Source organism: Pantherophis guttatus, chromosome 6 (assembly GCF_059756535.1).
Source record: "Pantherophis guttatus breed Tessera chromosome 6, ASM5975653v1, whole genome shotgun sequence".
Taxonomy (NCBI): Eukaryota; Metazoa; Chordata; class Lepidosauria; order Squamata; family Colubridae; genus Pantherophis; species Pantherophis guttatus.
The window spans coordinates 32,347,131-32,374,834 of record NC_142068.1 but is presented as its reverse complement, the minus strand read 5'-3'; the positions used below and the strand labels follow the sequence as shown (position 1 = coordinate 32,374,834).

Below are 27,704 nucleotides of genomic sequence, written 5' to 3'. Positions count from 1 at the left end.
TGTATGGGCGGTGTTGAAAATGTGTTGAGAGCTACATTCCCAGCAGGATTGTGTGACGAATACTGTGTTAAATATTCAGAATGAATCTACAAGCCTGTTTCATGGCATTTTTGCCATTGCCTTATCACACAATCTTAAATCCAGATATGTATGTTTAAATTATGTTGATAAGTGAAGAATGCTCTCCATGAACTTGAAAAGAATTATTTTATATACAGGATTCACCTTTAATTCGAGACCGTCTTCTACCGCATAGTTCCCAACGACCGGTAAGATCCCACAGAGTTGGCCGCCTCTGGGTCCCGTCAGCTAAACAATGTCGCCTGGTGGGTCTGCGGGGGAGGGCCTTCTCTGTGGCTGCTCCGGCTCTCTGGAATCAGCTACCTCCTGAGCCAGAACCGCTCCCACCCTGCTGGCCTTCCAGAAAATGGTGAAAACCTGGCTTTTCCAGCAGGCTTGGGGCCGTTGATCTCACCACTGCGATCTTGTGAGATCCAGCCATGAGTGGTGTGTATGGGTTTTTTAACGTCTCTTATTGTATATTGTTCATACTGTCTTTGTTGTAAGCCGCCCAGAGTCCTTGGAGAGTTGGGCGGCATAGAAATACGAATAATAAATAAATAAATAAATAAATAAATAAATAAATAAATAATTGTAGCATTATGCATATTAATTTGAAAACAAATTTTCAGTACAAGTGGATCCCTAATGCCTGTTTATAAAATATCAGTTATAAACTGTCTTTATAGGCAAGGGAGATTCCTTGTGCACGATTTGTGGAAATATTTATCTGTATGCTGAAATTCATAGTAAGGTACATTGAATTGAACTCAATGAATTCATATAGTGAGGCATTCACACGTATGTCAGAATAACACTATAACAGAGTTGGAAGGGATCTGGGAGGTCTTCTAGTCCAACCTCCTGCTCAAGCAGGAAACTAGACCATTTCAAATGAATAGTTGTCTAATCTCTTCTTAAAAACCTGGTTTTTGGCACACACACAACTTCTTGAGGCAAATCATTCCACTGATTGTTTTCACTGTCAGGAAATTTTTCCTTAATTCTAGGTTGATTCTCCCTTGATTAGTTTCCATCCATTGCTTCTTGTCCTGACTTTAGGGGCTTTGGAGAATAGGTTGATCCCCCTCTTCTTTGTGGCAGCTCCTTAGATATTGGAACACCGCAGCCAGGCTGGTATCTTTTGAAAAGAATCTTTTATTTTTCTTCTTCATTGGAATTGGGCTAGACTTTTAGACTTTTTAAAAAAAAATTAGTGTCGTTTGGGAACTAATATAATTGTATTAGTGTACATTAAATCATAACTTGAGCTAGATTGGGATACAATACCATAATTAATGTATTAGATAAATGTTCAATTGGCTAAATCTGTATGCGACATAAAAACAGAACTATTTTTTAAAGGAACTCTGATTTTCTAGATCTTTATCATAATCAGACTCCAATACTGATATTTAAACCTTTTCTGAAAAAAAAAAGCTGAATCCAAAATAAAAATAACAAAAATAAACGAAGCCACGCTCTACAGCCGTCGCCCATCTCCTTGCACTGTCCAAAGAAAGAAAACCTTCGACTTTCTGCAAAGCGAGCGGCAACCCAGCTAAAACCATAGTAAAGATGGCCGCGACACTTTCTGATTCCTGCTGAAGGTCCAGTTCCGCCCTTTCTCGCTCACGCGATATATCACGGAGCGTTCCCGGCTGCCGGTTACGGCAATGCATTTGGGACAATTTAGGCCATTTCTCTCTTCTTCTTCTTTTTTTTTTTTTTGTTTCTTTGAGTTCCGCGCTGTGCTCCGCCACTAACGGCCCCTGACGGAGGAACGGAGCCTGAGGCGGCTGGAGTGGATACTGGGACCAAAGCTTCCGCCTCCCTGCTGGCCTCAGGGTGAGAAATAAAGGGAGAGTTGGTTTGGGGCCTTCGCTCCGAATTAGCAGTGGGGCAAAACTGGGGAGTTGGCATAGGAATCCTCGGTGGCTTCCTTCCTGTATTCAGATGTTCTCACGTACCGTTTTCCCTTCCGCACAAAAGGCTGGGCCCCGCGGTCCTTTTCCTCCCTTGCTTCAACAGCTTTGCCCCTCTGTTGCTCCCCTCCGCCCTCCCCACCCTCAAAGCGTAAGACTTAGCTATCTTCGGTCACGTTAACGCCTTCGCTTTCTCCTTTCTGCTTCTCTCCCACCCCACCCCCCTTTTTTGCGGGTTTGCTGATTTTTATCTTACTTATTTTATTCTCACGTAGGGCTGTGCGACCCATTCTGGGGCTCCTCTGTAAAGAATTTGAGAAACTGGAGCAGGTTAAGAGATCAGGGGGCTAAAAAACTAACCCGAAGAGAGATTGAAGCCATTGGGAATGAAGCAGGGAAGGAGGGGGAGGGGGTGGCGGCTTGATAATTCTTTAAATTCCTAAAAGAATGCAGTTTGGAGAAAAAGACCTGTTTTTTCTCATTCCAGAAAACACTTAAGTTTAAGTTCAAGGAACCAGGAAGTCAAGATTCTGGTTAACGGAAACTTTCTTACAGTAGGAACAACAGTTTATTAGTGGAACCAATTAACAAGAGAGGTGAAGGGTGTCATTATAGGTATGCCAGAAAGGACAGGAGAACCATCTGGCTGGGATGCTTTAATTGGATTCTTGCACTAAACAGAGGATTGGACTTAATGACCTAAATGGCCTTTCCAGCTCTGAGATGCTATAATTCATTTACCCACCTTAGCACTGCTTCGACTGTTACCGTTATATTTATAGGCAGAATGCAACTGAACGCCAGGTGCTGACCTGTGCCAAAGATTGTTGCTCTCCTACCCAGCTGGGAAGTTCCTGAGTTGTTATTAACCAGGGTGAGAAACAAAGGCCTTAGATAAAATGGATTTACCGTTCAGTCATCAACTGCACAACAGAGTTCTGAGATACCTTAAGGAGTAGCAAATATATTGCTGAATACATTTTTGTGAAGCAACATGTTTCATCAGAAATATCGAATGTAGTTTTGAGAACCACTATAAAGACATGCAACAATTGATGGGGTGGGAGGGGAGAAGGAAGGGGGAGATACAGAATTGTCATAAATACTGGCTTTCACTTAGATTCTATTCGTACAACTATCTCAGCCTTTGCTGATTGGAGTTTTAAATATATCCTTACAGCACATTGAAAAGCAGACATTCTAGTGGTTCAATTCTTGGTCAAATAAATGATATTGGATATTAGCAATAGCAACACCTCGACATAGGTGAATTGTCTTATCAGGAATCTTGTATGGTTGTACAAATCACAATTTTCTACCATTCTCATTGCCCCTTTTGAAATAGACCAAAATAGTTGACTGTCCTAATCCACTAAATCAGGGATGTCAAACTCGCATCGTCACATGGTCATCACATGACGTATCGTGACTTTTTCCCCCTTTGCTAAACTGGGCGTGGGTGTGGCCAGCTCGTGATGCATCTTGCCCGCGGGCTGCAAGTTTGACACCCCTGCACTAAATTATATTTCTGATACCAGTTTAGCAAAAATTTTGTAACTCAATATTTAGATTCCTCATATTTCTTATTAATTCTAATGCATTTGTACTTAAATAAAATTGAGTGGTGTCCATTTTTCTTTGTAACTATTATCTGATGGGCTATATGTAGTGGAGATTTTGTGCTATTTTAGCCTATCAACTGGTTCTGTGTTTGCACAACATCCAGAAATCTAGTGAAGCTGGGCTTTTTCTTGAGCAGCAGTAAACTGAGAATTCAACAAAAGTAAACTGAGAATTTGACAAAAACCATTACCGGTATGTTTAAATCAGGATCCTTGGTTTATTTCTGTAAGAACATACTTAGCTTTATAATTTCATTTATTGGAGAAAGTAACACACTAGGATTGTGTTCATATATAATGCTAAGCCACGGTTTTTCAGAAGCTAGTGTCTTGATTGACATAAATTGCTAAACCATGATGTTGGCTTTAAAATTCAAGTTAAATCAAGAACAAGAAAACATATTTCTATCTCAGTTTAAATATGAAAGTAATCCTTTGGTAGCAAGTCCTTTAGCTGCCAAATTTCAATTCCACAAGTCATGGAACCTGGATTTATGATACATTCTCTTAAGTTAAGCTATTTGAAATTCCTTGATTCAAAAAGTATTGCTCTATGACGCACCATTTTACCCAGTTAAAGATTATGGGAATGAGATTTTTAGTAGTACAGGTAGTCCTCGACTTACAACAGTTTGTGATTGTTCAAACTTACAACAGCACTGAAAAAAATGACTTATGACTGTTTTTCATGCTGATGACTGTTGCAGCATCCCCATGGTCACATGATCAAAATTCAGATGCTTGGCAGTTGACTCATATTTATGACAGTTCCACTGTCCCTGGGTCATGTGGTCCCTTTTTGTTGCCTGGTAGACAGAGTCAATGGGGAAGCCAGATTCATTTTAACAATTGTGTTACTAACTTAACAACTGCAGTGATTCACTTAACAACTGTGGCAAGAAAGGTCATAAAATGGGGCAAAACTCAATAACTGTTTTGCTTAGCAAAAGAAACTTGGAGCTCAATTGTGGCCATATGTCAAGGACTACCTGTATATAGATAGATGATTAAGTGATGATTAAGCTAGATGATTAAGCTTGCTATAGTGATCACAATCCAGATGATGTCACATGTGCTTCATTTTAATGTGATCTGTATAAGGTGACATAATTTATAGAAAAAAACAGACAGCCAACTCTATATATTTAATGTATTGTATTCTCTCTGGGATTTACCTGTCCCATATGCTTAAATAGTTATAATCTGCATCTTATCTTTACAGTTGCTAGGATAAAAGCCTAGAACAAGGCAAGTACTAAGTATTTAGGCATAATTAGATACAGATAATCTTTTGTAAAATGTAGATTAATTTTTTCACAGATTTAGGAGCTGTTTTAAATCTTCACTAGCTTTATTATGAATTATAATTCCGCTCTTCTAAAAATCAGAGTTGAGAATTTAAAAAAGAAATGAAATTTCTGAATCTTTGTAAATTTTTAAATATTTGGAAGCTTGGCATATTCTTATCAAATTCATATTATATAAATCATAGATATCATTTAAAATGTCGTTAGTAATATTTTATTTATAATCTGCCTAATACTTCTTTCTGTTCTTTTTTTTTTTCCTGTTACAGCTTGAAAAGCAATTGTCATGCTGTCTTATGTAGAAAAATTCCACTGTATAATCATATTGTTCTGTAAAATAAACAGTGCTATAGTGTAGTAATATTAACACATTGCAAGCAAACTTCAGAATGAGCAAGCGAACCAGGGGTGAAATTCCTTTAGGAAGGTTAGTGAAAGTTGAAGAATTACATTTGTACTTATTCTAGTGAGTAGTTGTAGTATCTTCATGTATTTTACAATGTGACTGTTTTGCATAAATGTTCTTTGGCCAGATAGATTTCCTTTCTTTCCAAATTAAAATTATATATACTTTTACCTTTTCTTCAAGAATCCAGGTGGTTTTCCATCTGGAAAATGAAAAAGTCCAGATCTTTCTAAATACAAGGCATTTTTGTCAAATAGTCTTAAAAACATAAGTCTTAAATTGAGAGGTTAGATAACATCCATAAGCTGATATCTAAAATGAACATCCTGAAACTGATTTTTTTTGTATTTTCCCAGATATTCTGAAACATGCATGCATTAAATTTTGTTATAGATATGTATTATAATTTTAAATGAAATGGTTAAAAATCAGATTCTAAAGTGGTGCAAATTGAGTAGGTGATGTAGTTAATAGTAAATATAATTTTAGAGTCAAGTTTTATATAATTGTGGTAATGTTTTAAAAATAAATAACTCTGCAGAGCCTCTAATTTGGAATCTGATTTAGATAGTGTGGCATTTTAATCATTTTCATTTCTCTCTAGTCTTGAATGGATCAAACCTTGTGCTTATTTTCTGCTTGTATTTCATTGCCAAGCAGGACTACAGCACTGATCAGCAACAATTTAATGTCTTATCACTGAAATGTTATTTAGATAGTTTACTTATTTTAAGTAAGCATTATTGATTTGGCTGTATTGATTTTCTCACTGAGTGCCCTTTTTTAGCAATATACTATATTTTCCAAAACACTCTTGTTTGTATGTAGACAAATACTGGTTCTAATATGAGAATTTGAAATACTTTTCCAGGTGATTTTCAGAAATTTAAAATCAGTTTTCTCTAAACATTTATGTATTCTGCTTGTATCATCAAAAGAAAAAAACCAAAGAATTCATAGTTCAAATGAATCTCAAATTTATTTGGAACTTTTTAGAGGAAATATTTGGATTTCATTGCAAATATAAAGATAGCTTCCATATAATTATGGATAATGAAATTCAAAATCTGCTAAACAGGTCAAAATTCAGTTTGAATAGGACTAGAAATTGAAACAAAAACTCATTAGGATACTGAGTTATATTGTTATGATGGTTTTAATATTTAATCTTTGTATGTCACTGCTATAAGATGGATAGTTTTATAAATTATTTAAATCAATAGTTTGATTCTATAGTATTCTGGGCCTGAAGGATATATTTATAACAAATTCATAGTAGTGATTTTTTTTCTCCACAAGGAAAACTTTTGTTTTGGCAAATTGGATATTTATAAAAGGCATTTTCTTTTATTCTGCTGAAGATTTTGCTGCAGTTTCTTGCACCACATAATAGTCATGCTCCAAGAAATACTGCAACTCGACTGAGCTGCGTCATATAGACTAGTCTTTTGTAATATTAATCAGGCACCTTTGGCCATCTCATAAAACATCTAATTTTATTTAAGCCTTTTCTGGTTCTAGCGCAGCAGATTCTCAGTGGGTTAATCCTGATCTGCTATCTGTCTACAGTGACTTAACACAATTGGATGTAGAGGAGATTGCTTTGAAGTGGTTCTGCTCCTCTCTAGACAGCTATTTTGATTCCATAATAGTTTAGAAGCCTGTACAGATCAGTTTATTGCTATGTTGTTTTTCATCTTTATTGGAACAATAAAGTAATGGGGCAAAGACTGGAGTGGCTTAATCAGTGCTGTATGCAAATCACATAAGGTAGTCCTTGACTTACAACCATAATTGAACCCAAAATTTCTGTTGCCAACCAAGGCAGTTGTTAAGTGAGTTTTGCTTCATGTTACAACCTTTTTGCCACAATTGTTAAATGAATCACCTCAGTTAAGCAAATCTGGCTTCCCCTATTGACTTTGCTTGTCAGAAGCCAGCTGGGACCTTAAGACAGTGCAACTGTCATAAATACATGCCAGTTGCAAAGTGCCCAAAGTTTGATCACATGACCCTGTGGATGTTGCAATAGTCGTAAGTGTGAAAACTGTTCATAAGTCCTTTTTTCAGTGCTTCAGGAACTTCAAACGATCACTAAACAAATGGTTGTAAGTCTAGGGCTCACTTGTACAGTTCTGTTTTTCCTTTTGAATTGGGAAAGGGAGGACAGGGCTGATGGCTATGGTATTGGAGTGGGTGTTGCCAATGACTGAAGCTCAGGTCAAAGGAGATAGAAGGTTAAAGAATAATTTCACAGTCTGTACGAGAAGAATTCCATCTATTTGGTTACATTTTCTTTAGAAAGAATAAGTCAATAGCTTGAGAGTATTTCTAGGTCTTTCATTGTCAATTAAGACTGAAGTGAAATTTAATGCATGCTCCCTTTTACCAACCATAGCTAATATTTCAGTTAGAAACTTGCAATTTCCTTTTTAATTTTGCAAAGTTGTGTACACCAAGCTGTTTTCTAAAACTGCCTGGATATTTAAATTAGTTTAGAATACAACTGTCATCTGGTACCAGGCATATTATGACTTTTCATTAGTTTTGGTATTCAATGAAAATGCCTGATTTTGAGATACAGATTCTATATTGTAGTACCTAACACAAGTCTCCTTTCTTAAGTCATCCATAGCAGTCTTTCTTCATATCTTTTTTCATGCCAAGATTCAGAAAACAGACAAAAGATGGAAACCTTTTTCTTGCAGATTCCATTCTATTCCTTGCATAGCCCCCTACTTTTAATCCTTATCTTAGGTTGTTAATTTTTTCTAGAGTTTTAAAATATATTTATTTTTTGCAAAATGTATTTAACTGTACAATAGATTTTCATAGAGTTGTGATATGTCAATAGATAGACTATGTCAATGTTTTTGCCACAATCTATCTGCCGTTAGTGTGCTTAAGATTTGTGATGTTAGTATCTTAATCATGTTTCTAAATTGATTGCTCTGCAGTGGCAATTTGCTCCTTAATATTTCATGCTACTCTTCAAAAAACAGATGATGTGCAGATTTTCCTATATAACATTGAGATCCCAATGATTAATAGAAAGGACATCTCTAGCAGAAATTTATATTTCTAATAGGCTACAATAAATAAACATGTATTGTAAAAGAGACTTTGAAGAAAAACTTGTTATCATATGCAATATAAATCACTGTACACTAAAAGCATGTTACTATTGATATATAATTTGAATTGTTTCATCTTGTGTTAGGATGAGCACAGCAGCATTCCCATCTCCAGCTGCCGAAATGGCAGAAATGAATCGAATTCAGTATGAAATTGAATATACCGAAGGGATCAACCAGAGAATGAGAGTTCCAGAAAAACTCAAGGTAGCACCACCAAATGCTGACCTTGAGCAAAGTTGTCCTGAAGGAGGGCTTCCAAATGCCAGTGTAACAATGCAGGTGCCAGAGCGGATTGTAGTGGCAGGTATGTTTAGCTTTAAATGTTTAGCTTTAACCTAATTATCCTTATGGTAGATTTCGGGGCTTTCATGAATTTCAATGGAAAAAGAATCACAACTCTTTTCAAATGTATTATATGTTTATTTTCTAATACTTTGGTCATTATATTTGAGCATAACTGATTTATTTTGTAATACGGTCTATGTCTTTTATGCATTTAAATACATTTCTCTGAGGAGGGGTTTATAGAGTTCACCAGTCTTTCCATGCAAACCATGACACAAAATAGTTAAACCCCTTTCTTTCTTTTATCAGCTCTGTATCTATCTACTGCATATTATACATGTGTGTATAGTGTATTGTGTATATTATTAAAAATGTTATCTGTAAACAAATATGTAGTGATTCCAAAAACATTGCCTACAATCACTACATGATCTTATGCTTTGGATCTCTCAGTAAATTTCTACTTGAAATTAAATATAAAGCACCATGTTTCTGCAGTCCATTGCAGCACAACGAAAAACTTAATGTATTATTGACTTGAAACTTAACTCTTTTCAGGTAATAGTGAAGACATTCCACTTTCTAGACCCCCAGATCTAGATCTTCTACAGTCAACTCCATTCAAGTCTCTGTCGCTGAAAACTCCTCCCCGTGTTATTTCACTTAGTGATCGTCCACTAGATTTTCTGGACTTAGAGAGACCTCCTCCTCACACTCCTCAGAATGAAGAGGCTAGTATACTTCTTTTCTTCCTTGCTAATATCATATTTTGCTAATATTATATTTTAATATTTTATTAAATCCAAAAACAAAACATTGAAAATGTTCTACATAATAATCCTATTCAGAATACAGAGGGTTCTTGAATTACAATGACAATTGGTCCAGAATTTATGTCGCTAACTGATGCAATCATATAGTGCAATGTCACACAACTGCATTGCTTAGCCATGGCAATCTCTGAAATCCTGTGGCAGTTGCTAAGTGAGGATTGTGGGTCATTAAACAAGCAACTACTTGAAACTTCCTGCCAACTTCCAACAAGCATAGTCAGTGGGGAAGTCCACAAGAAGTTGCAAGTCCTAGGAGATTTGCAAGCAGGCTGGTAGGTAGGTTACTGACTTCTGATGGGGGAGGGTGCACAAGGTAGTACAAGTAGTGGGGGAAGCAGGGCACTAGCATGGTGAGTGGATGCTGCTGGATGGGTGAAGTACAAGTGGCTGAGGAGGGTGTGAAGGTGGCCAGGGAGTCACAGCACAAGCATAGCAAAGTGTAGAGCTGTGCAGGTGGCGGCATGGTACAAGCACAGAGGAGCTGTGGAGTGTGTATTCAAGTGGGGGAGACTTCCCCGAACAATTTGCAACCTTACCTGTGAGTTTCCCTATATTGACTTTGGGGGAAGAGAAAACCATGCTCATGTGACATGGAATGGTGCAAACTTCATAAGTGTGAACCAGTTGCCGAGCACCCAGATCATGATCATGTAACCATGAGGGTGCAGGATGACTAGAAGTTTGAGAACAATTTTAACCACCATTCATTCAGCAGCAGCATAACCTTCAAGGGTCATTGAATATGTGGTCGTTACCTGAAAACCACAGAGTATAAAATTTATTCAATATGAATCTTGAATAAAAGTGAAGATATTATCAGAGTGTATAAAATAAACTGATTATTTGTTCTCATTTCATTAGTATTCCTTCTATAATATTGCATGTTAATAACATTGTTTAAAGAGCTCTGTTGAGATTAAGAAGCTGAAAGAAAATTAATGTATGCTTTTTAAATGTTTTGATATATCTTTGTTAACAGAAACAGACTTCTAAGTTAAAGGAGTCACAAATAATTTTAGTCATTTTAATAACTTTATACTATAGTTTCTACACAGATTACTAGTGTTGAAAGTATATATCATTGTACATTATTTCAAAGATGATCTTATATTAGTTTTTGCAAACTAATATGGAAGGTTGAGGTTCAGAATATAACAGGTTACTCTGAGACCATCCTGGTGAGTTAATTGTAATAAAAGTAAGAGCTATGTCATCGTTCACACTCTTTACAATTGTTCATCCATTTTTATTTCCATGTGCCAAAGTTTAATACCCTAAAGTAGCACTTGAAATCCTTTTTTGAGTTAAACTTTAGATAGCTGTAATAATATATAATTAGGCATACAGGGCACTAATTCACTAATTCTAAGGTGATGTGATGGAATGTAGTGAGGACAGGAGGGAGGGGGTGTACTCTAGACGGAGAAGGGGCAACTCAGCCCAGATATGTATGAGGTCAAGACAGTCCTTCCCTAATAGTTCACCAAGTACATTGTAGGTGCAGATACTAGAGTCTTTAGTCTGGCATCATAGGTGTGAAACAATTCAGCTTGGAAGAATTACTATGTACCGGTATCATTCTTGGTTTTGGGCCTGACAGGCATATCATCTTAATCTCCATCTTTACTGGGTTCACAATAAATTATAGTTATCTGGCATTGCCCTTATTTAATTCAGGATTTAAGTGCTTATGCATGAGTGACATTCAGTTTCTAAGTACAGAGCTGATAACTGACTCATAAAACTTTTATTTGCCCATACTTTATTTAATGATTTATCTTGATATCCATCTATAAAAACAGTCTGAAGAATTGCTATTGGCTTTATACAATTATAAAAGTTTAGAAGAAAAGAAGCTATCAGATCGAGATTTACTGGATCTGGAAATAGATACGAACTAGTAGAATTCTATTTTATTTTTTGTTAGAGAATATAATGCAGAACCTTGAAATCTGATGAAGATTCTTTTTTTTTTCTTTTATATCAAAGAGAAGCAGGACAGGGTAATCAAGAGGGTTTTTTTCCATCCCTTCCTAAGATAATATCCTATAATGGTCATTGGATTTCTTTTTCATTGCTATCTCCATATTCCTCAGCATTGGGAATCTTGATTTATATGAAATGCTACATGAGATTTCCTGCTTACTTAGGTGTTCTAGATTACAGGAGTAATCAAGCAGGAACAATCAGGCAGGGTGTACTAGAACATTTATTCATTTCCAATAAGCTGAACTTTCTCTGAATGCTTAGTATTATATATGAAACTACACACTTAATTGTATATGAATCTGGGTTAAAGTTATTTGTGAATTACACATTTTCAAAATCATGATGGATAAAATATAGGGGATCATTGTATGAAATAAAGCTCTTACATTCTAACAGAAAATCCATTATTTAAAAAGCTTGCATTAATCAAAATCACTTGCCTACTACATTAAGCTAGTTATTAATGCTATTAATACAGTAAAATACTATCTTTGATTTGTTCCTTTTCTTCTTTTTTTTCTGGCAGATTCGGTCAGTAGGAAGGCTGAAAAGAGAACGTTCCATGAGTGAAAATGCAACTCGTCAGAATGGCCAGTTGATGAGAAATGAAGCACTGTGAGTAGAAAAGGATTATGAATGTATCTGTAAATGAAACCTGGTCTGTGTTTTTTCTTAGTTCTTGATTAGGAAATGCTTTCAAGTGTTTTTTTGATCTATTTACAGCCCTTTGATATTAGCCTTGAGGCTCAAAATTGATCTTACCTGTTTGTAAATAATGCAACGAAAAAGTTAAAGAGCTACCAGTTGCTATTTTTAATTCTTTGGATTTCTTTGCTCTCATTTTTTAATGTACAAGGAATGATACTAGGCAGTTGCATCCATATTTTTGCTTCATAACAATAAATTAGGATAACTTAAGCATTCATAAGTCTCTTCATTGCATTGGGATAATGCAGCGAGTTGGGCGGCAAACAAATTTAATAACTAAATAAACTACATGTCTGAAGTCCTGTGATATATTGCAACCTTAATCTTTAAAGCATACCTAAATCAAGGGTACCATCTTGGTGTCCAGTATATTCGTTGTTTTATTATTAGATGTTCTAATTACATAAAAAGGAGAGCTAGGACCTTTAATTCCATTTCCTCCCAAGGATGTCTATATGGCCCACAAATTCATTTTTAGAAAATAAAAAGTGGATATTGATAGCCTGGTGGCTTATTGGAGAAGCAAGTACTTTCCCAATAAAGACAACAAAAGTGTTAGGGAAGTTATAGATGTCCAGAGGGAGCCTGATTTGTAATTTGTATGTTTTCTGACTGGCTGCGTTTATCATGACAACCATTTATGAATATGTAAGCTATCCTACCATGGCAGCCATTTTAAAAATGTGCCTCCAATATGCTGTTAATAGGTGTTCCCCTGAATAATTTCTTAAAGGTTTTCCATCTTGTTTCTTTCACCTGCAATTGGGGAAAAAGAGGAAGCTGGATGAAGCAACTAACTAAATATATGAAGCATATTTAAAGATGTTATATTCAAAGGATAAACATTCCAGATACATAAATAAAAGATGTGTTAGATCAGCGGCCCTCAACCTTTTGGGCACCAGGGATCAGTTCCATGGAGAGAAGTTTTTCTGTGGCCTGGAAAGGGCATGATTTCGTGTGCTGCCTGCATCCCGCAGATGGGGCTTTGCTTGTTTGCTTAGCCCAATTGTTTGTGTGCCACAGACTGGTGCCAGGCCACAGACCAGGGGTTGGGATCCCTATGTTAGATGACAATTATTCTAAAAATTTGTCCAGTCAAAACCAATTTTAAAGATAAAGAACCATGAAATAATAAAGTAAAAATCTTGAGATTGCCTACCAGCTGACAGCATTTGAACTGAATAGCTATATCAGTCAACTGATTACATTGGGGTGAGGTATATTATATTGCATTGTAAGGATTGGATATTATTTCTAAATTTGCATCATCTCATTTGCATTTGCTAATGTATATTTTTTCTATTGGTGTCACTTTTTTGCAAGTAAATGATTCACAACTATATAAATTTTCTAAATACATCTTGAATAATTGCAAGTAGTTCTTGTAATTCTCTTCTTCACCTGACATCTTATTATTTGAATTAGATATTTCACACAGGCTGCATTCAAAAGCCTTAAGTTTTTATTGATGTTTTAATTTTTAGTTTTAAATATATAAACTGTTACCTTTATTGTCCTAATTTATTATCCAGCATTTTTACAAAAATCCATGCTTTTCCTTTGTTAGAGATGCTTATATATATATATTTGTAGGTGGAACTGTTTTGTGCTCTAGTAAATTAACTATATGCAATTGTAGCAGTTTAATTGTAATAATGAAACATTCTGTGTCCGAATCTTATCAGCTTAGAAGAGTTTTTTAGTTCCGTTTTTTAGTTCCATTTTTTTGTCTATTAATGAATATTACTTTTATGTTGTCATCATTGCACTTGTCCCATAGTGGTGTGTGTAAGTGCCTTACTTATCTTTTGACATAGAATGATACTTAAATGTTCCCTCAAACTAATAATAACTAGATACAAAAAGTGATAAGCAACCATGATGCCTTTTCTGCTAATTAATTTAAAGAAAACACTTTCCAATAATCAGAACTGTTCTTCGTGATAGCACAATATTGAGACTGACTGGAAAATAAAAATGTCATAGTACCAGTCATCTTTTATAGCTAAAAATGAAATACAAGTATGTTCAATAAAAATTGATTATTCACAGTTTACTGTCAACATTTGTTTACCTATGTTATCTGAAATGAAGCTTACTGAATTATATTGCACACATACATATATGGCGTGCATGTGTATGTGTAATAAAATCAGATATAAACATAATTCATCTTGTGGGTAAATTCTAGAACTCTGGGATTTTATTTCTCCCCAATAAATATTATATCCTGATTAGAGAAATTTCTTCATAAATAGTAAGTAGTTGGGATAGAAGAGAGATATATTTTCCTTTCCACAAATAAGATGTATCTATTCAAGTTTTCAGGGCTGTTATTATATTTTATCCCATCTTTTTATATGTAATTAAAGGTGGCGACTTGATGGTTGCCAAATATTCTATCACATGCCTAATATAGGTCAGTTTAGAAACATGCAGTGTATGTAATTTGAATCATATCTTTGATTCATTAGTCTTTGGGTCTCAGTGCTTTTGAATAAGGCCATACACTTTAGATTTTATGGCCATAGTTTCTTTGCAAATATTACATACACGTGTGTAGACTCAGACTTATTTCTTCAATATGTTGTACCTTATCTACATATAAAGAAGTTTTGTAATGTTAATCTGTTGTCAGCAAATTATGTGAAATGGTTGGCTTTGTACAATAATTTTAGAGATCTTAGCTACATTAAACTAATGATAAATAAAAATGGAAGCTTTATCGTTAATACAATTGTAATGGAAAAGATAAATGTAGAATAGTTTTGTGCAGTCTTGTTTTGCATGTTAATAACATTATTTTTTTGGAACTTCAAGCTGAAAAATATTACATATATGCTTATATGTTTAATTTCCACAATTATGGGAAATTTGATTTCACTTGTTATGTTAGTATTAATATGGTTTCTTCGTAAGTGTCTTTATGTAAATGCCCATTGCTTTGTTTGTATTGGGTTTAACATTCACTTTCCACAAAGAAAATAAGCTGGGGAAAATCTCAAATTCTTGATAGCCACTGCCAGTCAAAATAAATGGTACTGAACCAATTACTTGGTTTAACATAAATTCATTTATTTTGCTCCCAGAGGTATTTTTGTTATGAATTGTAATGTCAGACTTCTGCGGTTTCAAACACTATATGTATTTACAGTAATCAATCTTGCAGAGGCTCATGGGAAAATATTTGTGATAATAAAGCAATAATTTAGGGATTTTTAAATGTACAAACTCATTTATTCACAGCTACAAGTGAGGCCAAGTTTAAAGCATTTTTAAATTTATAACAGGTTACTATACTGAGAAATTTAAGGAGTCATTGTCCCTCCAGCCAGATCTATTGCCAAGAGCTTTTTTTTTTTTTTTAAAGATCATAGATAGCAAAATTTTCCAGGTGGAAAGCAGGAAATATACAAACAATCCAATTTAACAGAAAAGAAGGAAGGAAGGAAAAGAAAGAGAGAGAGAAAGAAAGAAAGAAAGAAAGAAAGAAAGAAAGAAAGAAAGAAAGAAAGAAAGAAATCTACTTAGCTGAAAGAATATTGGAGGCTCCAGTGTAATTTAGACCTCAAAACAAATAGATCATAGTCTGATATCAAAAAGACATTAAGATTATAATACATTTTAAGAATTCATAAAATTTAACTGATTAAAAAATATTTTAAATGGACAGGTTAGATTGTCCGTCACCAGAAAAGGAATATATAAATATTACAATTACCTGAAAGGAAGATAGTCCAGAATTTAAGTTGAACCACACCTCCCAATAAAAAGTTAAGATTAAAAAAAAGTACTTCTGTTATCATTTTCTCAATCTAAGGTAAACCAAGAGCCATTATCTAAGAAAATATAGTCTTTCAGATAAATCCTAAAGTAAATGCATAAATATCTGTAGACCTTGTATTTTGCTTTGAATAGTTAGCTGCTAATGATATTCAAAGTCATAAGATCAGAGAAATCCACAAAAATGAGCTTATTTCTTTGGAAGAATGCTCTTGTTTTCATTTATATATTATTCAGGATTGTGCTGGCAGCTTTTCAAGTTTGACTTTTATGTAAAACATGAATAGAAGCTGTTGACATTATTTCATACGGCTATAATTTCAAAATGTAATTTACCGTATTTTTTGGAGTATAAGATACACTTTTTTACCCTCTTAAAAGAGGCTGAAAATTTGGGTGCGTCTTATACTCCAAATGTAACCTGGCCCCCACCCTCCGTCCTCCGCACGTCCTCTTCCTGTCTGCAGAGATTGCCACCAACAATGGCTTGTGTTTTTGGGCTCCACACTTCACGTTTTCAGCCTCCAAACACTCCATTTGAGAGCCCTTTAAGGCTGTGGGGATCATCAAAGCACATTGCTGCCAATAGCCGCCCAAAAATGTGACACGTTTGGAGGCTGAAAATGTGACGTGCGGTGCCCAAAATGGCTACCCGGAACAGCTGCTGCCTTCTCTTACCCCTTCCACGCTTCGCCGGCTTTAATCACTGGAGATCCCTCCGATGATCAGCTGTGCTTTAGAAGCTGTTTTTTAGCCCCAACCAGCCCCAACCTCAAAACCAGTGAGTGAACTAATGTGCTGAAGCTGACGCCCCAACCTCAAAACCAGAACTAATGTGCTGAAGTTGACCAGGCAAAGGACCAGCCACATGAATACCTGGTAGATAGAATTTTTTTCCCCTATTTTCCTCCCCAAAAACTAAGGTGCATCTTATACTCCATTGCGTCTTATACTCTGAAAAATACGGTAAATATAATTTTAGTTTATGGACCAGAATCACTTTGTATAAAAAATAAAATGTAGTTTCAGTTTAGGATCTCTAATAGAAATATTTACAAATACCTATATAGCAAGTTTCCATTCTGTGCATTATTTTTGAAAGATTTTGCTTCAGAATAAATGCTTGAATATATTTTGCTTATTTGGGATATGTCTAGAAGTTATCAGCACCTCTGCTGTCTTAGTTGTTTCTTTTGAAGTCTATTTTCATAATTTCCACAAAGCTTTATTTATTTTGTAAAAAAAACAAATATCATTAGTTTTTTATCTAAACTTCATATCTGAGAGCAGTTTCAGAATAGCTCCCTTCTACAGTTTAAAATTATTCAATATTCGAGCCTATATTGTTTAGCGGGTTTTAATCAAAATCACATGCTTTGCAGTATGTCATTCCTATAAAAAAGAGAGAACACTACATGTGTTGCGTTATCTTGCAAATGTTTCTCTTCTCTCCCATTGAGATGGAAGGGCAGTTATCTGATCTAGATGAAAAACTAGGATCAATCTTCTGATAGAGTAATTATAACTGAATTAAATGTTAAGAATTTCAGTAGGTTTTCCAATACAGTAGGTCAGAATCTATCTTTGGGAATTCATTAGTGATTTTGTGTTTGTGTTTTGAAAACAAAATTGTATTTTATCATACCTATTGTATATTTAATAAGTTCAGTAAATATCTACTTAATAATAGTAGATTCTTTACTAATTAAAGTGCTTTTTTACTGAAGATTTGGGGTTCCATTGAAATTCTATTTGATAATATTTTACTTATTTATGGTAGAGGTGCAAAAAACTGGGACCAACTTAATTTTTCAACAAGGATTGGTAGAGAAAACTTTTTTTTCTATCTGAAACCTGATACTAGTGTTTCTCTCTTCATTTGCTATGCTTGCAAAACAGTGTGACACCATCACCTCAACAGGTTCGTGTCTGCTCTCCCCAAAAGTTTTCTGAAGATGGACCTAGTCTTTACTCTGCTCGGGGCATTTTGTCGCTTATCCAGTCTTCTACTCGTAGGGCTTACCAGCAAGTCTTGGATGTGCTGGATGAAAACCGCAGGTGATTGGCCATCACAGATTCTGCCAATTTACTGCTTTTTACTTCCTTTTAATTTTCTAGTTTATTAAATTTGATTTTTTTTAAAGAAGTACACAGCATAAAAGTAATATTTTTTCATGTCTTTTTCTTTCTATGATCTATGAATGACGTTTCCAAAATTCACATTTCATGGATAGTTTTATCACTTATTTGGACAAATTGAACATTTAAATAGCCAATTAAAATTCTTTTGTTCCTGAGTAGAAAAGGGAAATGGGGAACTAAATACAGCTACACAATCCAAGATATGTTCTTTTATTTTCTCTTAATTCAGTGGAATAGCTTTTATTATTTCTAACTGACTTTGAGAGTATAAAATATTTTCTTCTCATAATACAGTAATCATAGATTTTTTTAAAAAAAAGTAGATAATCAAAACCCATTAACATTGAAGGGGAGCATATTAAAAGTATGATGCTGAATTTATTTGATCACTATCTGCAGTATCTATAATTCTTGTTGAAAAAAAATGCCTATAGCAATTTCTTCCTGAAAGTTGCATGGAAAAGACAGCTTATGCAGTTTATATGCATGACTTTCAAAATTATTTTTTTAACCTGTTGTCAGCCAACTAATTAATAAGGAATCTGTCAAATATTAGCCTATACCTGTTACATAGTAAGAGCTATTACTTCCATTTGTCCCAAATAATTAATTAAATTTTTCTGTACCAAAAGAACCTGTTTTCATTCAAGCTGCACCTGTTTTTGAATCCAGTAATGTTTAGGCTTCTCTTATGAATCCAGAGCAAAGGATCGGGTATTCTGTTGCATTCTGTTATGTCAGCAGAGCTTTTATTTAGCAACTTTTGTTCTTATGGTCATTTTTAAGATCAAATTGGAATCAATATAGGATTTAGTCACTGATTTTTTTATTTCAGTTGAGATTATAATGATTCTCCAGAGCAATAGAACAACCTGTTAACACTTCTATTGGAACATATTTCTTTAAAGATTACTCTGTTTTAGAACTTTATTGTGCCATATATCAAAACAGTTCACTTTCTTTACACCAACAATTTTTGTGGTTTTATTTAAATATTCACACCCTATGTCTATATTAAAACCTAAGTATCTTGCAGATGTAAAACTTAACTGCAATACTTGCTTATGTTTTACAGAGGTAGGTACATTCAGTTCTCTCAGATTATGAGTCTTAAATATTTTCTCAAAATTTTGAGAATCATAATGTTTTTAAATTCTATAAATCTATTAGACATAATTGAACCAAGTAATAATAAGGCCTTGAGAAATAATCAAAAATCTAAATAAAGAATTTATCTTTCTAACTTATCTCAAATATAATTTTAAAAATCAAGTATCATATTTTCTTTTAAACCCATCTTTAGGGTAAAATTAAACTTCTAAAATTTGCATGCAGGAATGTGAAATTTGGAAAATATATGGTATTACTTGCATGGCTACAGTTGCTGATTCTTTTACAGTATTTTTATCTATAGAATTGCTTTTTTGCTGTTTTAAGCATATTGTTTTATTTAAGCATATTATTTTATTTAACAGTAGTTTTAAAACTTCGTTTTTGTTCTGCTTTATTTTTCTTTTAAAATATTTTCTGATTCCTGCATATCCCATCCATGCTTTGAATAACTATAGTATGTTCTATTGTCAATTAAAATGTTGATTGTTTATCATGGCTAATAAGTCAATCATAGGATAAACTCTTTTTCTAACATTTCTCAAAAACTCTCTTTGATGAACTTGATCTTAGGCGGAAAATCTAGGACTCCACTATGAACATGATACAAGTTTTGCTATCTTGAAAAAAATTCAATGTATCTGCCTTGTATTTTAGACATCTATAATTTGTATGTTACTGTTATGTCAGAAACTTTCATAATGAACTGCTGTATTAGTGGATAATTTAAAAGATAAATTCTTCCTGTCATGTTTGTCCACAATTTATATATCTACTCTGTTTCCCCCAAAATAAGACATCCCCTGATAATAAGCCCAATCAGGCTTTTGAAGCGCATGGCAATAAGGCCAAGCACTTATTTCAGGGTTCAAAAAAATATAAGACATGGTCTTATTTTCGGGAAAACACAGTAGCTTCAGCAAGAGTTTTATATATATTTCATTACAAACCTTTCAATATACCTTTGGTTCTAGATATACTTTTCATTGTAAAAGTATGATGCAATTCTTTTAACGTTTAATATAAGTTGTTCAGAGAACATAGTCTATTTGTTGGTGGTAGAAATACAGTAGTCAAATATGTCTAAAAAGTCCCATTAAATATTAGGGTTATAGAAAAGCTGGACAATAAGAGTTTTTTGAATATGATACAATAGAAGGACAAATGTGACTTTAAGAAGTAGATAGGCTAAATCTGAGCTGAAGTATTTCTGGCTTTTATATAAGAGTAAACTAAAGATTAAATATGCTTCTCTTTTTTGGAAGATATACTGCATTTGATGCAAAGAATATTAAAATTTATGTTTAAAATGAAGGAAACTATTCTTGAATGTTGATACTTGATGTGGTACTACTTAAAGTTTTGTTAGTAATGAGTTGATAATTGTATTAACAAATCAGTATTCTAAAAGCAAATGGGGCCATATCTTAGCTATAACCTGTAGCTGCTGCATGCAGGTCCTTCTTTATCCAGCATCTCATGTTAAAGTGTCTCAGGTATATGCTGGAGAACGACTTCAGATTGGCAACTTCATTTATGCCTCCATTTGCGAATTTGTGTTTAGCTGCATCCTTTTTCTTTTTGTCAAATGTATATTTTTAATTTTATCAATTTGTAGAAGCAGTAAATGTTGCAGTGATTTATGTTGCTCTTCAAATGACCCCATTGTAGAACTAACCTTTCTTTTCATGTAAAACTAAGTTTAGGAGCAACCGCCATATAGTCAGGGTGCAAAACACTGGAAATCCTTCAGATTTACTCTTCAAAGACTTGCTAGTTACGATATAAAATACACTTTCATGACCAAAATGGCAGTTCAAAGCTTAAAAAAAAACTTGTTTCTTAAATGTATGGAATTTGTATGCACTCATGCAAAAAGGACTTGGAAATAGTGTCCAAAGCATTCATGCAAACCTTGCAAAATGAAGCAGCATGATTTTGAAAAAGACAGGGTTTTGCCCTCTGTCTATTCAAGCTCCTGATAACATACATTCAGTGTTGTTTCAGATCCAGCTAAGCTTTGCAAGTATAATTGACAGATAAATTCCATGCAAAAAATATCTTCCTCATTCTCTATGGACATGATAGTTAGTGTGTTAACTGTGTTTTTAATGAACTTCAACTTTTAATCTTAGAGCAACTGTTAAGCATCTGTGTTGTGCAGATTACAATACAAGCTTAACAGACGTATGCCCTACTCTTCATCCTGTGTTCTAATTTGAGAGTTAAAGAAGGCTTAGCGAGATCAATGACAGTTTTTGCTTTCCTCAATCTTGGTTCAGAATGGCAGCAGCTAGTTATCTGCTTGCTTCCCTTTGGCAGATGCACTTTTAATCTTCATCTTCAATCCTCTCCTGGGACTCCAACCATACCCTCTGAATTGATTAATTATTGTCCCTTGGTAATCTTCATCCTTTTTTGTCATCTTCAGCACGCTTCTTCAGACAACTCTTCAGCAGTGCAAGTCACAGCAAGCAAGCAAAATACGTTCTGTGATTTTTATAGGATGATTTACACAAGGCTAGTTAATGAAGTTTCCTTTGTTTTTCATAAAAGCACATAATTCCATATTTTCAATAACTAGAGTTTGCTGGGCTATTTGGCATATCCAAAATACACTAATGTTCTTTTCTCAGTCAGGTGTCATCTAGCCAATCTAAATTCAATTAAATTGAATTATCTTGAAAAGCAATGCAGGGTTAGACCTTGTCTGTACTTGGTAAGCCTATGCTTCAAATGACATTCATGTAGTAGAAACAACATATTGTAATTCTCTTTATCTCAGTGAAACAATTTACATTGAAACAATTCAGTCCAGTGCTTTTGGAAAAATCTCTGTAGTCTTCTTTCCCAGTGCAGGCCAAAATGCTTCTAGCTAAGTGAGTTTGGCACATGTTACAGGATTCAGTGTGCACTGAAGCTATCTAACCTTGAAAATCTTAGTGGTGTATCAAGATGTCTTTAGATTGGATAGATTCAATGGAAGTTCCACAGACTCACAGAAAATCTGGCTAGTTGTCTTCTGCAATGCTCACCAAAATATCTTCCCAGACTTTCCTCACAGTGTAAGCACTGCAGAAAAAAAAACAAACAGCTGGGAGCATTATGAAGCAGAACATCATGGTTGCTTTGCTCTTAGAACTGAAGGTCACACTTTGCTTTGTAAAATAACCTGAAAGGTTTGCTGAAACCTTGAACAATATAACCCTTCAAAGATTTGCGTAGCCCTAGTTCTTGGATGGCAAAACCATTAGGAATTATCAAACCTGTAGGCTAGATTGGAAAATTGAAAATATTTTCAAAATAAATAAGTGGCAAATAACTTCTGTATTGTTGCCAAAGTGGGCTTTGTGGACCGGACCATTTCTTCGAATTTTTACTTTTCAATTTTTATTAAATGGTAGATATGCCTTTTAGAGTGCTAGTTTAAATTGCATCCAATTACTTGTAAACATGAGTGTTCTTGTGTTTCTTGCCTTTTCAACAGAATTCTGTGATACATTATTTAAAGCATGCATTAGCTCAGTTCTTAGCTAATGATTTGGGGAAAAAGAGTTACTTGTCAGACAAAAAAGATTATATTAAGTGTTTGCTCTAAGTCTTAGAAAAATGTCCCATGATGTCTAAGCGGTTGATGTATTTGCCGATTTGTATTGGCCATTATTTTTGTTACTCTTAAGACTTCTTGGGAAATGACAATGTTATGTCATAGATTTTTATGGAAAAAATTGAAATAGTATTTTTAAAAATTATTCTCGCTATGAGTGAAAATATGAGCATGTGCGTTCATTGTTCATTGTTTGTATTAAAACTTTAGCTTGCTCAAAAGTTTCAGGTAATTTTAGAAATTATATGTGAATTAAAAGCAAAATGGGAGTTAATGAATGAATACCAGTAATATATATGTGATTTTATTTCAATTATAAAAAGGTATAGATGCATGAACACACAGATTCAATTTGGCAGGGTTGGTGTCCTTTGGTTCCTTCAGTTAAACTTTGCCATCTGTTGGGACTCCAGAAGTCTGCCTTCGATGCAGTATTGCCTACCTTCTGGAATAAAGTTCCCTCTGAGATACTGATGGCTGCCAGCTTGCTGGCATTTCAGATGGACTTGATGACTTGGCTCTTTGCCCAGATTTTGCTGAGGATGAGTAAAAATGAAATTATTTTGATAAAATTTACCTGTACGTAGAATTGGCCATTGAAATCAATGGGATAAAATTTGTCATAATTAGATTAAGATAACCATAATCTGGGGAAATCATTTGTACATCATGGAATATAATATTCCATTATAAAATTATAAAATGGAATATTTTCTAAATATAAATAGGATTTGTAATTACAATACTGTATGTCAAGTATAATAGAAATAAAATTTGACTTCAGGGCTTTTTTTTTTGTTGTTCTACTTTTTCTCTCCATGTTTTTTTTTTCCTTGTATTTCCTTCATATCTACAAATCTTGCCTTAGGCCAGTGTTACGTGGTGGGTCAGCAGCTGTCAGTTCCTCAAGCCGCCATCACGATGAAGCCAGGTAAAGTTGTATTTAGTTAGCTTTTATGCAAACTGTCAAAGGTGTTCCTGAATTAGTTTGCTCAATACAGTGTTTTATACTGTTCTGTAATGAGTGCTCTAAAGAGGCTTGATCCCCTAAATTTCTTTTTCGATTTTATTTTCTCAGTCCTTATTTTTATTGTTCTTCTATTGAATACTAGTGTAACAGTATCAGATTTGTTGGATGACTTTTTCACTTATTTAAATTTTAAAACTTAGTTTCCAGTGTGATAGACCTTGGTTTGCACTTAGGATTCCTCCTGTTTTTTATGATTCCAGTGATCTATGATACATTTATGTAGAATAATTTGATATTATATCACAATGCAGTAACTGTAGCATTATTTATTCAGGATTTAGAATACTTCCATTACTTCAAAAAGAATTAACATTCTTTTTCAGAATATTTTTGATTTTTTTTCTTCAGATCAAGATGTCTTTATTATCACCTGTCCCTTTTGTATTGGCTTGGCTTGCCCAAATTTATTTTCTACTATTTTATTAATTTAAGCTTCTCTCCTATATATCTTATCCATATATTGATGAAGGTCTCATCAATACTTTTACTTAATGCTGAGCTTATGTATGTAATTGGTAACATTTTGCTGAAATGTTGGTTTTAAAACTCCTGTCCAGCTACCTAAATGTGGTTTTCAGAATCTTATGACTATACAGTATGTCACTTCAAAATTGAAGTACATCTTCATTGCTGTTTCATCCTCATACTGTCAACATGGAATATGTATGCCTATCACAAACGTAACTCTTCACATAAGATTAATACATTCTTTTTTTAGCTAGTTTTCTTAGCAAGCTTTAGTGTCTTTCCTTACATAATACTATATTATAAATAATGACTTACAAATCATAAAAGCTGGCGACACATACAGATATTGTTTAAAACAAATCATAATTTAGTTTTAGGGGTTTTGTATACCCCAACCTGTCTTTAATGTTTATTGGCTATTACCAATAACTAACTCTCAAAGGCATACCTTTAGCATTTATTTCTCAAAATTCTTCTCATTATTTCACCCTAGAATTAATTCTAGGTATTTTACCTAGAATTCAAACAGCTTCAAGCATTTTTCACTTCACAGAAAATCTCTCTCTCTCTCTCTCTCTCTCTCTCTCTCTCTCTTTCTTCCCCCCCCCCTCTCTCTCTTTCTTTCTTTTTTGCTATACAGTAGTTGCATTTCTCCAGGCTGCATTGAATTACCACTTTGTATGATGTTTTAAGGTTTGATTTTCAGGTGGTAAAATGTGCAATGATATTTCACCTCTTTGTGCCATTGAATAATCTTTGTATTTTTTCTGTCATACAGATATACTCTTTCAAATATAGACACATCATTAGAGGGAGCATCAGAAGATATGACAGTTGTGGATGCTGCTTCTTTAAGACGACAGGTATCTAAAATTCTTCAGTTATTATAGCTGTGACCCTTACATAATATAGTTAATTCATATAGTACATGTAAATATTCAAAATTGCAACAATTACAGATAATTCTCAACTAATGAGCAGTCAAAATTATGACAGGCCCAAAATGGGTGTGTTCTACCTGTAATGCACTTCTGCCTATTCTAAAATGTATGGCCATCCCTCCATGGTCATATGACTGCATTTCAGCTGTTTGGCAACCAGCTGATCTTTACAATCAGTTGCACCATACCATGGTGACATGATGATTTCTGATGTTTTTTGCCAGTTTCTGGCAAAACACCTGTTTGAAAGAATGGATTTCCACTTATGAACATGGTGTTCACTCTATGATTGTGGATTCACTTAATGTCTGTGGTGATTCATTTAATGACCACTATAAAACTATTATAAAATCAGGTTAGGTTACGTATGTGCCTCAACTTGTGACCGTGACAACTTACAACCAGAAATTCAGTCCCAATTGCAATTGTAATTCAAGGACTTACATACTGAAGAATAATATGTATGGAAACAGAGTGCTACTGATACACCATGGCTGCAGTAGCTCCCTGCAAGAAAAGATGTGATAAAGTAGTGAAATGTAGGTGATAAAAATATGAATTTGTTAACATACATATGGAATATGAAAGAAAATGTAACCCAAATTACTAAGGTTGTAAGGGCAGGAGTATTATCTTACTGAAAACAGATCTTCTATTGGTTAAAGCAGTAGGCTTCCAGGATTGAAGTCCTATATTGACAGACTCTACTTGATCATTCAGGTAGTTATGGAAAATATTAATATTTATTTTTCTCTTTTAGATAATAAAACTTAATCGCCGCCTACAACTTCTGGAAGAAGAAAATAAAGAACGAGCTAAAAGGGAGATGATCATGTATTCAATCACTGTAGCTTTTTGGCTACTAAATAGTTGGCTTTGGTTTCGGCGCTAAAATTAGCTTCTACATTTAAAAAGATCTGACAGTGAGGAAATTCAAAAAAATTACAAAGCCCTTTGTTCCTGTCTCTGAATTGTATGGTGACTTATGACCCGTGCACTGGAAACGTCAGCCACTGTATAAAAACTGTAACGTATTACAGTGTTAAAAGGATGCTTGGACTTTTTTTTTCAAGTTGTTGTAACATTCTGTTAACATTTTTTTTTTTGCATGATAATGTATATTTGAACTGTATTATTTTGCAAATGGAAATGTCTTCACCCTGTAAAGGTATCTTACAGACACTTCTCTTTGCATAGAAAGACAAACGCGGATTTTTCAAATAATCTACAAAATGGTGTAACTTGCAGTAGGTTTTTCATTGTTTTTGTATTATTAAATACAGCACCTTTATTGTTAACTAATTGCACTTGTTTCGTTTAGCCAAAAATTTTTTGCGGTTTGCCAGATGAAATGGCATCCTAATTTATCTATATCTCTCATTCTGGCAACTGTACATATTGACTAAAACAATTATTTGCTAGAATGTCAGCAGATTATCCAGAGGTATGTGTAAAATGTTGTTTAGCTTTAATTTTGCTTTTTTTCCTTAAAAAATAAAATTTTAAGTAAGCCTGAGTGATTCAAAGATTATGGAACAAAGTACCAACAGTAGTGTAATTCATAAAAGTAAAGAGATTGTAATTTCTTATCATTGCACTGAATTGTATTCTTTGTTCTTTGGATATGTACAAACTTGCAGTTGGAACTACTTAACTTTCTATTTTGAGCTAAAACATCTTTTATTTCTTTAGTTCTACACAGCATCTCAAATCACTGTTTCTATTTAAGTGGTTATTTTCTTGTTTGTTCTTACACATTGAGTCCAACCATTTGCACATACATTATTTTCCTACACAATGTTCACCGTGTGTTTTATTTTAAAAGTTCTACCTTCTTGGAAAGTGATGTAAAATAATAAAATGTTGACATCAAAAGCATTTGTGAACCATGAAAAACAAAATCTAGTCTCTAAATAATTTCAATAATTAAAGATTAGATAAAATGAATGCCTCAGTTAAATGTTTCCTGATATTCTATTAAAATACCTTTGTAGTGTCTGCTAAAGTATTGTATCTGTTACCATTTTTTGTAGATTTGTTAGGATTCTTACCCATGAATTAAAACCACCACCTTTTTTTTCATTATTTTTGCCATAGGCGATATGCCCGAGCAATTTTATTTACTATATTTTTATTAAGGCTTAAGAATAAGAAACAAGATTTTAAAAATATCTTTTGAACTATAAACACTGTCCTGTAATCTGTCTCTCTCGGCTACATTTGGTGGGTTAGATGAGTTGCGATTCAGAGCTACCACTGTCTACTGCTAGTTTGGATACACCAGTCTGGAAATTAGAATAACAGAGTTGGAAGGGACTTTGGAGGTCTTCTAGTCCAACCCCCTGCCT

The 27,704-nt window shown here is 34.0% G+C and overlaps 1 protein-coding gene across 4 annotated transcripts; it reads left to right on the top strand.

Annotated features, from left to right (window-relative positions):
* The first annotated feature begins 1,619 nt into the window (after positions 1–1,619).
* Positions 1,620–27,303, top strand: MFF (mitochondrial fission factor). 4 transcript variants are annotated; one of them, XM_034439373.3, is made up of 9 exons: positions 1,681–1,908; positions 5,184–5,341; positions 8,541–8,761; positions 9,301–9,473; positions 12,091–12,179; positions 17,958–18,116; positions 23,786–23,848; positions 25,194–25,278; positions 26,117–27,303. In XM_034439373.3, the coding sequence occupies exons 2-9, from the start codon at positions 5,304–5,306 to the stop codon at positions 26,246–26,248; spliced, it is 960 nt and encodes a 319-aa protein (XP_034295264.1). In that variant the 5' UTR covers positions 1,681–1,908; positions 5,184–5,303; the 3' UTR covers positions 26,249–27,303. The 4 variants fall into 4 exon arrangements, with proteins under 4 accessions (XP_087728788.1, XP_034295264.1, XP_034295266.1 ...); XM_034439375.3 differs by lacking the exon at positions 17,958–18,116; XM_034439374.3 differs by lacking the exon at positions 5,184–5,341 and having other exon boundaries at positions 1,709–1,908.
* Positions 27,304–27,704: the final 401 nt, after the last annotated feature.